Consider the following 15,931-nt stretch of genomic DNA (forward strand, 5'->3'; position numbering starts at 1 on the left):
GACAAGAATGGAAGTGGGGGGAGCTGACGTTCAAGAGGAGATGGGACCCAGAGCCGGAGGCCTTGCTGGGCTTTTCCATTATCTGGCTGAGCTGTTGCCTGCACGTTCTGAGAACTCCAGATAGTTTCCTTAATTGCTCTTGCCATCCTTCCTTGCTCCGTCCCTCTCCCTACCCTCAGAGGTATCATCCGAATGAATAAATCAAATCATATTGCTAAACCCCTCTTCCCACTCTATTCATGGGTGCTGACCTGGGTTCTGTGTTCATTTCCCAGGTTGTAGGTTTTTATCTTTTCACTGTCTGCATGGGTCTTATAAATTTGGGCTTTGCACGTGTAATAATCTGACAGGCAAGGCAATCAGCCTGTAGGAGGATTTGGTTTTTATCCATCCAAGGCATCACACTGAAAGCAAACCTTCCCTCCACCCCCGTGGGTCAGCGAGCACAACCTTTCCCAATAGGGCACCCCGAGAGCCTCAGCACTTTATTCGGGGTCCCATTCCTTCCTCCCCTGCCTCCTCAGTGCAAAGAGGGGTACCTCCTTCTCCCACCTGGGTGTTAGACTCTGTGGCCCCTAAAATGTGCATGTGGACCTGGGTTTGGGGGGACTCTTAACCACTTCAGCTTCAAAGATTTTTCCTTGTTTGTTGGCACCTGGAGATTTCCTCTCTCTCTCTCTCTCTCTCTTTTTTTTTAAATCAGTTCTGTGTATTAAATGTTAAAAAAGCATGTAGGCAGCATTTCTGTTGTTTCTATTAAAGGAAACGGCCTTCGTATCTGTTCGGACCATGAAGTCACTAGAAGTAACTTCGGGGTTGCCCTTTGATCCTTTACTCCTTTCTGTGTGAGTCTGGCCCCCCTCATAAGCTTCCCTGAGACTGACACCATGCCTTATTGAACTTTGTAACCCTGGCACCTCACCCAGCACCCGCAAGGTGCTCCTGAGATCACTGAATGAAGGACAGTGTGAGAGACAGCGCGAGTGAGTATGTACTCACCTCTAAAAGGGAAACCTTTTTTTGTTTCTGTTTTTTGAGCCACAGGAATGAAAAGCATTACTGTTTATTTAACAGGAGACCGGGTCCGATCAGTGAACTCATACTGCTCACCCCACTGCTAATCAGTGGACCATATTACTAATCAAATGCACCAGCTTCATGAGCGACAAAAAGCCAAACAATAAGCCCTCGAAGGACCCCATCATTTAAAATCTATGTTTGCAACCAAAGTCAGCCACACCTCCTTGGGCTGATCCTAAAATAACTCTTTTCTCAAAAAGTCACAGTATCCTGGCACTGAACAATAACACAATAGAGCCCCAGCCCAGAGCAGCTGTTTGTTTTTATAGGAGCGAAAGCAACTCTCGTTTAATGAACACAAAGCTCCCCATAGGTTCAGGGGTTTTATTCAGCAGTTTTTCCTGAATCTCTCAAAGCTCATCTTATGAAATTTCAGCGAGACCCCATCCACCCCCCACCTCAGCCTGGACGCCCACCTCAGCAGGCCGCTGCCCAGCTCTGACGTCAGACAGACACATAGACAGAGGGAACTCCTCTCGGGCTGTGTGTCTCAGCCCCAGAGCTATTCTGGGCCGGCGCCCGCGCCCCTGTGCTGAAAACAGCACGGGACTCTCAAAGGCACCATCCCTGCCTGATGGGACTTAGGTCCTGAGGTGGTCGCAGCAGCTGAGGCCCACAGGGCCTGCACACCCTCCATCTGACGTGTGGCAAGTGTGTAACCACACCCTCCCCTGCAAGCCTGAATGGGCAGGAAAGGGAAGCTGGAGGAGCAGGTGGTTGAAGGCCCGGGAGGACCTCCGGGGTGAGCAGGCCCTGAATAGACATACCAGGTCACCCACAACTGTAACCTCCGCTCTCCAGCCCTCCCCTGCCGGTGACCCCGAAATGCCACTGTCCCAGTAGTGCAGCCGGCCAAAGGTTGTCACTCTCGAGGACCTGGTTTCCACCTGGATCGGAGGCCTCCTCCCACCTGAGCACCTGGGCCCATCCCCTCCACTAAACCAAAGCTTATAGACAAGCGGTTCCTCTCTGGCAGATTTCAATGCAAAAGATAGATGACACATGTTCAAGGAGTAAGGAAATCCCTCCTGCCACCTCACTGCCCTGTGTGTCGAATGTTCTAGGCACAATGTCGAAACAGTTTCAGTTACGTGGCTTTTCCTGCCCAATCTCTAGACCTCTCTGAGTCCCGGGTTCATCAGACACACGAGGAACTTCACGCTTACTGAGCATCTGGGAGGGAGGGGATAATTTCTGCCGATAGGCAGGCTACCATGGGACCTCTTAAATCTAACGGGTCATGATTCCGTGAGGGGCTGTGTCTTAAGTTTGTATGCCCAGCGTCAGGTAGTGTGTGCTAAACAGATGCCAGAAACACTGTTCTGCAAAGTTGAGTGTGCAACCCCAGTGGGCTCCCCGGGGCTCGTGGAGGCCCATAGCTTCCACATGGGCCCCTCCGCTCTGAAGAGGCTCATCCCTGCGCGTGGGGAGAAGGGTCTCCTCCTCTCTGCCCAGGCAAGACCACCAGCAATGCTGGAGGGTGAAGCCCACTGCAGGAACCAGCACCCGCCCCCCCCCCCCCCCCCCCCCCCGGCTCCGGGGGAAGTATTCATTCATTCATCACCTGTGAGTGCTGCAGGTGCCTGGGCTCTGGAGCAGGTAGCGTGGGTGGGGAGGGGCTGCTCCCGGCTGCCCTGAGCATCTCATCCCTCCCGGACCCTTAGCAGTTAGACTTGAAAGGCTGACTCGCACGTAAGTCACGGCTCTCCATGTGGGGCTCACAGCAAAGCCGGGTGGGTGAAGAACCCGTCCAACAGAAGCAGGAGGGGCCCCAGTCAACACAGAGCCCCCTCTGACCTGCATCCCCACTGTTGAGTGCTCCGAGGTCCCCTGGGGTCGCTTATCAGTTTCCCCAAGGACCATTACCCAGAGGTGACACCTGACACCACTCTAAAAGCAAAACAAACACTCAAGTGCACAGGGCTTGAGAAAATAGTCAGACGCCCACAAATGCAGAAGCAAACGAGCCCCAAACAAGGCAGGTTCTGAGTGCAGCTAGACGAACAGCAGGAGATTCGGTCCCTGTTCAGGCCCCGCCAATCCCTTATGAGAACAGAGCAAGTCCCCAAACCACACAGAGTCTCATTTTCCTGCTCTGTGAAATGGGGGTGAGGGGAGAGCAGGGGATAATAGTTCCTGTCCCCGGTTGCCAAATAAACTGCAGGATGCCCAGTCCAACTTGCATTTCAAATACATTTGAATGATTTTATAAAAGTGTGCCCATGCAGTATCTGGTCCCTCCAAATTTTTACTTGCAAACTTTGGCAACCCCGGTGCTGCAGAAGTTGAGGTGATCAGTTACCAGGTAGATGATACGGGGCGATCTCGGTAATGGCGTTTGGGGCAAGGCTCACCTTGCGGCTCCTGGAGGCAGGGGTTGGACCTCCACAGTCCCCCACGCCCGACGTAGGGGCAGATGGTCAGTGACCAGTATGTTGAATGGGGTAGAATGATGAAATGGTATTTAGGTGGCATTTCTAGAGCAGCTAACGAGATGGGTGGCTGAGAAGCTCGCGGAGAACCCACAGCGTGCGGGAGGGGCTCCGGGCTGTTCCCTGCCCGCCCCAGAAGCAGTGGGCCAGGACTATAAGGTTGAAGAGAAACCGGGAATAGCAGCAAAACGGAGTCCGCGGGCTCTCAGAGCAGAGGTCTGAAAGCGAATTGGAGATTCCGTGACAAGGTGACCATGTTCCTGATGTGACATTTGTCCCCAGATTATAAAAATAATGGACGTGCATTTGAAAAATTGAATACGGAAAAAAGGAAAGTAAACAATAGAGAAAAATGTTAAGAACCTTTTCATTCATAAGCTCACAACCCAGAGATAACCACAGTTAACGTCTAATTCTCGATTCATAATATTTCTGATAAGTATACATATAATATACATTATAATATATATAAAAGTATATATATACTTAATATATATATTATACTTATGTATACTTAATTATATAGTATATAGTATGCTTAGTATACTTAGTATACTTAAGTACAATGTATGCTTAATTATATAATATATACTTAATTATAATATATTATACTTAATGTGTATATATTTATATATTGTATAAAATATAAAATATTATACTTAAGTATATAAATAAGTATGTATATACTTAATGTATATATAATATATATTATCCTAATGTATATATATTTAGAAAACAAAGTCCATATTATACTCTGTATAATTTTTTGTCTAGCTTTTTCAGATTATTTTATTGTGAGCATTACCTCATGTCCTTAAATATTCTCTGAGTACATAATCCCAGTGTCTGCCTATTATCAACTTTTGGAGGGGTCATAATTTATCACACTGATCTCCAACCACTGGAAATTTTTTTGTTCCTTGGCATTATGAGTGAATATATTTTCTATGTTGCAGGTATCAAACCTTTGCCTACCATATATATTCTATTATTTCCAACATGGCATTGCCGTGTACTTTTATAGTGGTTTTGATGTCTTTCATATATACCCAAACTAAATTTTTCATTGTTCCTTGCTTCAAATATTTTTACTTAAGAATTGCTTTGGTCTTACATACATGTATTTTCTTTTTGCTGTTATAATTTTATTTTTTCTTGTTCAAATATTTGATCTATTTGGAATTTATCTTGTTGGTGTTATTTTGCTGTTCATGACATAACTGATTTTTAAAACAACCAAGTTTTCCAGTAATATTTACTAACAAATGCATCATTTCTCCAATTACTTGAAAGTGACATCTATCATATATATTGTGGTTGCTATCTGTTCTGTTCCATTGCTCTATCTTAGGAGACCACCACACTGCTTTGATTATTGGGATTTTATAAGCATTTTTTCTAAAAGTCTCCACATCACCCCTTTTAAATAAAATTGTCCGTCCTTTTTCCTGTTATGTTTTCAGATAATCTCCAGAATCACTTTTCACATTACAAATTAGTAGCATTGTGAAATTTATTGGAGATACTTTAAACCTACCTATTATCTGAGGAGAAATTGCATTTATAAAATAATGTCTCCTTCCAGGAAGAAAGTTTTCTTTCCCTTTTGTTCCTTTCTCTAATGTATTTTGATAAAGTTTTGTAGTTTTAATTTTTTTTTGCAAAGACCCTGAATGTTTCTGTTTCATTGTATTCCTAGCTATTTTGTATATTTTTTCTTCACTTGAGTAAATTTCTTTTTTAAAAAGAATGTGCTGTTTGGCTTTTTGAAATGTCCAAAAGAGTCACTGAGGCCTTTATGGTAGTGGTAATTGGTGCTTATTTATTTTGTTTTAGCCAACTTTCTGTGTACCTTACAAGTTTGAATGGATTTTTAGTAGATTCTCTTGGCTTTCCAAGGAAAAAAATCATGTACCACCTGAAAGTGACAACTTTATCTTATTGCTATCAATTACCCCACTTTTTGCAGTTATTTGTTTTATTGCTTTGGATAGAACTTCAAAATATAATATAATTGTGGTGATGGCAGGCTTATACCTGAGTCCAATGAAAACTCTCATTTCACCATTGCATAGAATCTTCACCGGGTTAAAATATATCCTTTTTTCTCACGTTAAGAATCACCTTTTTTCGGGGCACCTGGGTGGCTCAGTCAGTTAAGTGTCTGCTTTCAGGTCAGGTCATGATCTCAGGGTCCTGGGATGGAGCCCCGCGTTGGGATCCCTGCTGCTCAGCGGAGGGGCCTGCCTCTCCCTCTGTTTGTGCTCTCTCTCAAATAAATAAATAAATAAAATCTTTTAAAAAATCACCTTTTTTCAAATATTGATATTTTATTTTATCTAATACATTTTTTATGATGATGCTTCCATGATTTTTGTCCTCTGAGCTGTTCATGGAATATATTGTAATTTCCTAATATCAACACATTCTTTCATTCTCTAGAAAACAATGCAGCTTGGCCACAGAGCATGATGTGTTGACATCATATCAGATTCAAATTCCTAATATTTTCTTTCTGGTTGGACAATGGGAAAGTCGTTGGGGTTTTTCTTTGTTTTGTTTTGTTTTTTTTTCTCTTGTGCTGTGGTTATGATAGCTTTATAAAACTAATTAGGAAGCTTTGGATCTTCTTCTCTCCTTTCAAACAGTTTATAGAGTAGGAGAATTATCTGTTCTTCAAAGTTGGAAAAAATTGTTCATGAAAACATTAGAGCCAGCTCCTTTTTTGGAGGTAAGCCTTTGACAACACTTTCAATTTCTTCCCTAGTTATGTTTTCTATTCAGGCTGTCTGCTTCATCCTGAGTCAATTTTGGTCATTTATATTTTCCAAGAAAATTACCCATTTCACTGAGATTTTCAAATTTATTAGCATAGAGCAACACATGATATTCTCTTTTAATGCTTTTAAACCCTCTCTCATCTACAGCATCATTCCCTTATAACTAATTTTGTACATTTATGTTTTCTGTCTTTTATTTTTAATTAGACTTGTGGAGTTTGTTTATATTTTTGATTCAGTTATGATACTAATAAGGTCCAAATATCAGACTTTTTAAAATAATTTTTAAAATTTTCTTCTCTTTCCTAAAGAATTTTTGCTTCTTTCTTCATTATTTTTTTCCTTTCTGCTTTCCTAAAGCGCATTTTGCTATTCTTTTCACATATCTTAGTTGAGTGCTTCATTATCTTATACTCATCCCTTCTTGATAACAATGCAAATATTTAAGACTATGCTGTTGCCCTGAGTCTTGTAAGTGGGGCAGAATTAGATTTTCCCCTCATAAATACAGAGGTTATTTATATAGCATTTTGTCTTAATTTTATGAGATCAGGTTTGTTTTATTTAAACTGGCATTAATAGGGGTGCCTGGCTGGCTCAGCCTCTGGAACATGTGACTCTTGATCACAGGGTTGTGAGTTCAAGCCCAACGTTGGTGTAGACGTTACTTAATAAAAATTTTTTAATATAAATAAATAAACTGGTATTAGTAGTTTATAGTTTTTTGTTGTCATTACAGTATGTTTAAATCATGCTCTTATAAAATTTCTGCTTTGGGCAATATACATCCTAAGGTTGATTTTGTAAATAAATATATGGTCAATTTATATCAACATGTCATGCATTTTAAAATAAAGCAAATTCCATTTTTTAGGGCTCAACTTTGGTATATGTGTATTATCCTCATTAGCTTTCATGCATAAATTCATTATGATTTTAACTATTTGTGACTTCCTGCATCTATTAAAGAACCGAATGGCATACTAAAGTATTGTGTTTCTGTTCATTTCTCCTTGTCTTTTTAGTTGGTATCTTTTGTGGAATTCGATATAATATTAGTTAGTCATTAGTGTTAGTTATATTTTTATGGTGAAGTGCACCTTTTGAGATATAGTGTGACATAATATGTCCATCGTTTTTTCTATGTAAATTATTGTGTCTCTCATTTTACTTCAATAGAAATATTTTCACTCATCTTGTTTTGAGTGTCTGTTTATAGGTAAATCTTTTACTATCAATTTTACTTTTAACTTTTGTGAGTAATTTCAGTAAAGATGTATTATCTTTAAAGAAACAGACTAAGAATACCTACTTCTTACAGGTGTTTTAAGGATTAAATGGGATAGTACAATTTAAATGATTGACGTAGTACTTGACACATAGAAAATGCTCATTAACTACCAAATAATAGGGACTCCGGGGTGGCTCAGTCATTAAGCGTCTGCCTTCAGCTCAGGTCATGATCCCAGGGCCCTGGGATGGAGTCCCACACTGGCTCCTTGCTCTGTGGGGAGCCTGCTTCTTCCTCTCCCTCTGCCTGCCATTTCCCCTGCTTGTGCTCTCTCTCTGTCTCTCTGACAAATAAATAAATAAAATCTTTAAAAAAAAACTACCAAAGAATAATAGTATTAAACAGCATGCTTTAAATTTTTTAAACAAAATTATAATTTAAGAATGTACTTAAGGGGCGCCTGGGTGGCTCTGTCGGTTAAGCATCCGGCTCTTGGTTTCAGCTCAGGTTGTGATCTCAGGGTCCTGAGATTGAACCCCATGTGGGGCTCTGCACTGAGCTTGGAGTCTGCTTGAGACTCTCTTTCCCTCTCCCTCTGCCCCTCCCGCTCATGCGTGTGTTCCCTCTCTCTCTCTCTCTCTCTCAAATAAATAAATAAATCTTAAAAAAAAAAAGAAAAGAATTGTACTTAAGACAGTAGCCTATTTGCTTTTATCGCCAAATGTGTTATTTAGGGCATTATTCTTGACATCTTGTTTCATCCTTTCTAGTTTTTGTATGCCTTTTGCTTTTTCCTTGTCTGTTCACTATTTTCTCACTGGTGAGTCAGGCACTGTGATAAGTGCTGGTACACTATCGTGAGCTCAGGTGCACCTGGTGTGGCCTCAGGGGTCTTACATTCTAAACAGGCACACATGAATCAAAACAACCCTCAAATGATGTGTGTAATTACAACCACAGTAAGTGTTTGGAGGTGTGTTATAAAAGTAAAATTGCAACTACCACCTTGGATCCATGTAAACATTGGCAAAGCCCTTTCCATACCTGATGACAGATGAGGACAATTATGGCGGCCTAACAGGTGTCCCTCAATAGCATATGATTGAAGGGTAAATGGCTAATTCCTTCATAGTCAACATTTCTTGCATGAAATTTGCCAGACAGCTCACACTGGAATCTCTCAGACTGGGAAGGCAGATAAATGTTGTTCTCTGATGGGATTCAACATTTCCAGGGGGGAGTTCAACAGAACGCTCCATTCCTTAGGTAAAATATCCAAGGTCCTAGGCTGCAACTGTACCGCATTAGAGGGGAACAAACCCCCATGGAGTTATTAGGTATTTAATAACACGTATTGTGTATCTTCTATGTGCTGAGTACTGTGCTAAGCACTCTAGGTACAGTGAAAATAAGGCATGGTTACCACCTCAAAGAACTGCCAGCTCTAGGAAAGTCACCACAAGGAGGAGCATGGACAGCAGAGGACTCAGGAATTGGACATCATGTTGGGGGCAGTCAGAGCTCTCTCCAAATATCGGAATGCAGGAAAATGACAATATCTTTGCTTCCAGTCAAAGCTGTCTAAAAGATGGAATGAATTTCCTCGAGAGGAACGATGTTGTTTTCCCACCAGTTCTGTGGACTCTTCCTTCAACTTCTTTATCTCACCTGGTCCATCAATTCAAGATGCCCAGTAGGCATGACTTTTTAAATGTTTTTACTATAGGAATTTCCCAAGATTCAGAGAGGTACTGCAAAGGTAATGATTATCCATACCCAATACCCAGTTTGATTAAATGTCACCATTTTTGCAACTCTACCTGGGAACTCCTTAATTAAGAGGTAAAATTTTAAAGATCCAGTTGAAGCCACCTTTGTCCTCCTACTGATCCCCTTCCCCTTCCTCCAAGCTCAGAGTTTGCAAAGCAGCCATCAGCTGAAGTAAATGTGGTCTTTGCCATCCATGTTCGTATATATTTACTGAATCATACACCTGATTTTTTTCCCCAGAACTTTTACCCTAAGCCACTTTCTTGCTCACAACTCTTCAGTGACCCCCCCACTGCCTGTTCCAGTGGGTCCTCAAATCCCATCCATCTTCTGAATCTCCTTGAGAAGTTCAAAATTATCTAAAGAGATTCTAGGGTTTTCCTTGGGGACTTTCCAAGTTTCCAAGGATTCTTGACCCTGGCAGCACAGTTTTTGTTGCTGCGGGGGCTGTCCTGTGTGGTGTTGAATGTTACCGGCATCCCTGGCCTCTACCCACTAGATGCCAACACCACCCACTCTCTCCCCAATGGTAACAACCAAAAATGTCTCTGGGTATTGCTGTCATCACCTGTCTTAAAGTCTGTAGTTCTGACGCTCTGACCATCTGGGACCTCACCCATCCTGGAGGGACTGCTCCTCCCAGGGTTAGTCAGTTCCTAGAGATAATAAACAACTCGCCCACAAGTGTGCTTTTCAATTCCAAACCAAGCAAACCAGAGCCCACACCCCAACCACCTCCTCTATGGAGCTCCCACACTCCAGGCCACTCCCCACCTGCCCTAATCACTCCAGGGCCAGGTTCCAGACAATTAGGGATGACCCTCTGCCCCAGAGCCTGCTGAAATTATTCAACTAACCAATCCTAAACCTGCTGACCCATTTTTTCCCATGGAGACCACAATAGAGGCTCATGCCCCTGGTTCCCTCTGTCTCCTGACTGACCCTAGTGCTGCCCTGTGTGGCCCCCCATGCCTGGAGTGCCCCCTTCTCTTGGGAACTGTGAGTAATACAGTATCTTTTCTATGGCAGTTGTCTTCTGACCAGTTGACCTCAAATTTTCTATTAATGCACTTTATTTGAAAGCAATTGCCAAGTGACTTCGGGTGCAAAACTGCCCCAGATTGAGAATGATTGGGTTAACCTGAAAGATGGACGTCTGTATTTTTTTTTTTTAATTATCTGGGTGAATTGAGATCAGCAAGATCGGGGAACCCTAACCTTTAGACTTCATGGATGAAGATTTGAGCCTGGCATTCAAGGTCTCATATGATCTGATCCTACCCCCTGCCCCAGCACGAATTCCTTCTCCCCTCCTGCAGGACACTTTGCTGCACTGGTCCTCTGGTTCTGCAACATGATCCTTGACCACATGCTGATCCCTCTCCCTTCCAAACCTTTGTTTGGAACGCAGACTCAGGCTTTTCGAAGGACCTCTCAGACTTCTAATCTCATACGTATTTTTAAAAATAATAAATGTTTGTTTATTGAAGGAATTAACTCACCACTTCTTAGACACATCTGAAACTGCTAAAACTCTCCTCTCATACCAAACGCTTGACAACCCCTCATGCAAATATGAGGCAGTAATTGCAAATTTACTCTCATAACAAACGTCAAAGGACTCCTCACTGTTTAATTCTGTTTCTGTTGGTATTTGATTCCTGTCTCTCTTTCTTTTGAATTAGACGGAAGTCTTCCCAAGGTCAAAGACAAAGTCTATTTTTGCTTATCGTAATATCCACATTACTTCACACCGTATCTAACGGTAAACATTTGGTGAATAAACGAGTAATTGATTACTTCATTAACTAATTAATTATTTACTCTGGTATCTTGTCTTTTCAACTTGATGTCAGGCTCCTGCAGATTATTTGTTTACATGTTTCCTTCCAGCCTTATGACTATAGTTATGTTTAAACAGCGCATATTGAAACAATAAATGATAACTATTATCTGAGCTACATTAGTGTTATCACTTGTGCAGTCCAGAGACCGGGTGATGGATGCCAAGTACTCATTTGTTTTATTTTTAAAAACAGGCAGACTCCCTTTGAACCAAAAAAAAAAAAATTGCATTTGAAAGTAAATATGATGTTATTTATGTCATTGCTTATCCAGGAAGGACAGATTTCATTAAAACCGAGCACTGGTTCCTAAGACCAAAAACCACCCTTGCAGCTGATAAATGTCACTGTTCTCAGGAGGCTTCCAAAAATTGGAAAGAGTTAGAGAGCGCTCTCTGCCATTTTTATTTCCATCCTGTATACCGAGATGCCCTAAGGGGAAAGAAACAAACAGTATTTTCCAATGTCGGTGTTTTCCCACCTCAGCATCCTAATTTCTCACTTACAGAGAAAACAAACACATGCTTTCTAATGCTAGGTTTTTTTTTTTCTTTCGGAGTGGGAATTTGGTGCATGCTCGTGAAATCCCAACTTGACAGTTCACTGTGAGAATGGCCAGCCCCTGCCGGGATCCTCCCAGACCCTGCACCACTCAGAGGGCCCTTCTGAGGGTCAAGGGCAGGTGTAGTCAACAGGTTTATTCCCCAAAACCTTCTCACTGTGCTTTCCATCACTATTCTTTTTTTTTTTTTTTAAGATTTTATTCATTTATTTGACAGAGAGAGACACAGCAAGAGAGGGAACACAAGCAGGGGGAGTGGGAGAGGGAGAAGCAGGCTTCCCGCGGAGCAGGGAGCCCGAAGCGGGGCTCGATCCCAGGACCCCGGGACCATGACCCGAGCCGAAGGCCAACGCCTGATGACTGAGCGACCCAGGCGCCCCTCCACCGCCACTATTCTAATGCAGTTAAGATCTCATTGTGTCCCCAATTTGGGATTTAGTCTGCATCTGAAGGGCTTGAACACCTAAAATAAAATGCCGATTTGTGAAGGTAGACTACAGATGTGATAGACTGAGTCAGACCTCCTCTCTCAGAGAATAACTACAAGGCGCCCTGACAGCTCTTGAGTGTCAAGGGGATGTTTTTGACTGTAGTTTGTATAATAACTGCCAGGGCCGAGATCCCAAGAAAACTCTCTGTTCTTTTGGAGATGTACAAGCCTTCGAACTTCCTGGAGAAAATAAATCTGCACTTCAAAATTTATACTCCAAGGCTGGAAAACAAAAGCGCGCTCGCCGTTTCTCAAAGCAGAATGGACGTGTTTGAAATGGCTCCGGAGGCGATCGTTCTTCTAAGAGCAGCATGCTCCAGAGAGCAAGACTCACCTAGGGTCCACGGGTTGCTCCTTGCTCTGTCCTTCTCTCCTGCTTCTTGCTCCATGGCCCCTCCATCCTCACCTCCACCCCCAGTGGCTCTTCCCTTCTCATCCCCTGATCCCATCCTATCTCCTTACCTCCTGTTCCTGTCTCTCTCCCTTTCTCCCCTTTGCCCTCTCTCTCTCTCCTCTTCTCTTAGCCCTGCCATGAATGCTTTTCCTCCTTCCTAACTTAGAGCTGCCTGCATCCCTGTCTCCAATGTGAATCTGCCATCGATCCCTATACAATTAAATGTACTGAGAACAGGGGCACAGAGGCACCTCAGAGCCAAAGTCAGAGGAATCCAAGACTCCTGTCTCTGTCATGATATTTGAGCCTTCTTCAGTGTTAACAATGGCTGCTTAGACACCTGGGAATGGATGTACCATATTTGGGGGAGTGTTCTGATAACGGGACTCCCCAGGCTCTTGGAGTCCAGGATGCAACCACGCCACCAACCCGCTGGTCTCCAGTTAACTCATACACGGGCTGCAATGGGAATTGGTTTCTCCAGAGAATGCAGGAGGCAAACTGTGTGACTGCAAAGAGATTCTCTAGTTGGGGTATCTGGGTGGCTCATTTGGTTAAGCGTCTGCCTTCAGCTTAGGTTATGATCCCAGGGTCCTAGGATCAAGCCCCGCATCAGCCTTCTTGCTCAGTGGGGAGTCTGCTTCTCCCACTTCCTCTCTCTCTACCCCTCCCCCCATTCGTGTTCCCTCTCTCTGTCTGTCTCAAATAAATAAAATCTTTAAAAAGAGAGAGACAGAGACTAGTAGTGGAGCAGAAATGGCAGCCCAAGCGCCTTGTTTGGTTTAAGAACCAATGAGTTAGGGGCATCTGGGTGGCTCCATCAGTTAAGCGTCTGCCTTCGGCTCAGGTCATGATCCTGGAGTCCTGGGATCAAATCCCGCGTCGGGCTTCCTGCTCAGCAGGGAGCCTGTTTCTCCCTCTGGCCCTCCCCCTCTTGTGCTTTCTCTCTCTCACTTTCTCTCTCAAATGAATAAAATCTTAAAAAAAAAAAAAAAAGAACCAGTGAGTTAAATGGAGAAAGAGTGAACAGAAAGAGCCAGAAGTAGGGGTTCAAGCCCAGGCTTTCCCAGCCAAGAGGAAGTGAGCCACAGCACCCAGATGCTCCACCAATGAATGAAGCCCTGTTCTCCCAAGGCATGGCCATAGTCCTGTCCTGAGCTCATCTCTTGATGACACAACTCAAGTCCTAGAAGCCCATAGATGTTTTGAAGAGGACAAGGGTCTCAGCACCTTCGCTAGCCTTTATCAGCATCCTTCCCTGCTGACCAACCACACGCCGAAGAGGCAGGACCTCTCTGTCTGGTTAAGGCGACTGATGCCTACAACACAGGAACAAGAGGGAATTCACTCATCCTGTAGATTAAAAAAAAAAAAAAAATCATGGCTCTAGGTCATACCAGACTCTATAAAGGATCCTTTCCCTTTCTCTTTGCTTGCCCCTGTTCTCTTTTGTGTACTTCCATACCCAGATTTATGGGTCAAAGGCAGTCCTCTGTTTTTCTGGTTGAAAAATGCAACCGAAACCAGAGTCCCTTCAACAGAATCTGATCATTTTTTCTTATGGAAATAAGAAGAAAAAAAGATGCCTAGGGATTCTGGTTTGCACGTAATTTGGAATCGTGAAGGTCACAGAATGCAGTGCTAGGTAGGATACATATGCCTGTTCTTAGGGACACATTTTGAGGCATTTTAAAAAGAGAGCTCACATCCAAAGATCTGTTTATGAAAATCTCATAAATGAACATATGTATACATGTGTTGTGATGGCAGATCACTTGATAAAACAGCTTTGAGGTATAATTGAAATATAATAAACTGTCAATATTTCAAGTGTACAATAGAATAAGTTTTGACATGTGTATACAATGTAAAAACATCATAATGAAGATAATGGACATATCCATCACCTGTAAAGTTTTTGCTTTGTTTTTTTTTTTTTAGAGACTTTATTTTTGAGAGCAACCAAAATGGAGCAGAAGATACAGAGCCTTTTCTTATACCCTCTATCCACACACATGCACAGCCTCCCTCATGATCAATATTCCCCACCGGAGTAGTACGTTTGTTACAATGATTAATCTACATTGACACATTATTATCTTCCAAAGACCATAGTTTGCCTTAGGGTTCACTCTTGGTGGTGTAGATTTAATGGATTTGGACAAATGTCTGGTGACATGTATCTACCGTTATGGTATCATACAGAGTAGTTTCACTGAACTAAAAATCCTCCAGCCTTTCGGCCGGAACCGCCATCTTCCAGTAATTTGCCAAAATGACCAACACAAAGGGAAAGAGGAGAGGTACCCGCTATATGTTCTCTAGACCTTTTAGAAAACATGGAGTTGTTCCTTTGGCCACATACATGCGAATCGATAAGAAAGGTGATATTGTGGACATCAAGGGAATGGGCACTGTTCAAAAAGGAATGCCCCACAAATGTTACCATGGCAAAACTGGAAGAGTCTACAATGTTACTCAGCATGCTGTTGGCATTGTTGTAAACAAACAAGTTAAGGGCGAGATTCTTGCCAAGAGAATTAATGTACGCATTGAGCATATTAAACCCTCAAAGAGCCGAGACAGCTTCCTGAAGTATGTGAAGGAAAATGATCAGAAAAAGAAGGGAGCCAAAGAGAAAGGTACTTGGGTTCACCTGAAGCGCCAGCCTGCCCCACCCAGAGCAGCCCACTTTGTGAGAACTGATGCAAAGGAGCCTGAACTGCTGGAACCCATTCCCTATGAATTCATGGCATGATAAATGTCAAGAAAATAAAAGACCTCAAGACTAAAAATATTTCTCTTAATTGAGTAGAAGTGTGGTGTCCTTTCCCCCAAAAAAATATTTAAAGCAAAAAAAAAAAAAAATCCTCCATATGTGTGAATACATGGAGCACAGATCACTTAAAAAAAATTGTTTCATTTTGATTTCACAAAGTGGGCACCAATATCATTGGGTAGAATGTAAACATCTAAAAGAGGAGATCTGAATCCAAATCTATTTCTTTCTGAGGTTCACTAGTGATTCATGAGCTCCTCCCTTGCTCTCTTGCTCTTAAAAAAGCTTTTACTTTCTAACATATAGTTAGAACATACAGTTTTAGTTCTGTTTTGTTTTACTAGCAGCACATTGCATAATGTGGGAGAAATACCATTATTTTCAAAATAATCTATTTTATATCTGTAGACTCCAATCAACAGAATATTTGTTGGCAGTATGAATTCAAGCATTTTCCTCTTTTAGGTCAACGCAATTCCTTTTCCCTCAGTTTTAGATGCTTTTCTTCCCCACTCTTTGCCTAGATACACTTTTCTTATCTTTTAGATCTTAAATAAAATGTAATGTCC

General features: G+C 42.5%; 1 protein-coding gene across 1 annotated transcript; it reads left to right on the forward strand.

The window, feature by feature from the left end:
* The first annotated feature begins 14,824 nt into the window (after positions 1-14,824).
* On the forward strand, positions 14,825-15,356 carry LOC112817231 (large ribosomal subunit protein eL21-like). The gene has a single exon (XM_073881511.1). It carries the CDS (start codon positions 14,859-14,861, stop codon positions 15,339-15,341), a length of 483 nt encoding a protein of 160 aa, XP_073737612.1. The 5' UTR covers positions 14,825-14,858; the 3' UTR covers positions 15,342-15,356.
* Positions 15,357-15,931: the final 575 nt, after the last annotated feature.

This window comes from Callorhinus ursinus, unplaced genomic scaffold, assembly GCF_003265705.2.
Source record: "Callorhinus ursinus isolate GAN/ISIS: 27379988/994484 unplaced genomic scaffold, GSC_fseal_2.0 scaffold43, whole genome shotgun sequence".
Taxonomy (NCBI): domain Eukaryota; kingdom Metazoa; phylum Chordata; class Mammalia; order Carnivora; family Otariidae; genus Callorhinus; species Callorhinus ursinus.

Excerpts from the sequence above, each read along its gene's own strand:
- LOC112817231 (XM_073881511.1), top strand. The coding sequence starts at position 14,859 with ATGACCAACACAAAGGGAAAGAGGAGAGGTACCCGCTATATGTTCTCT.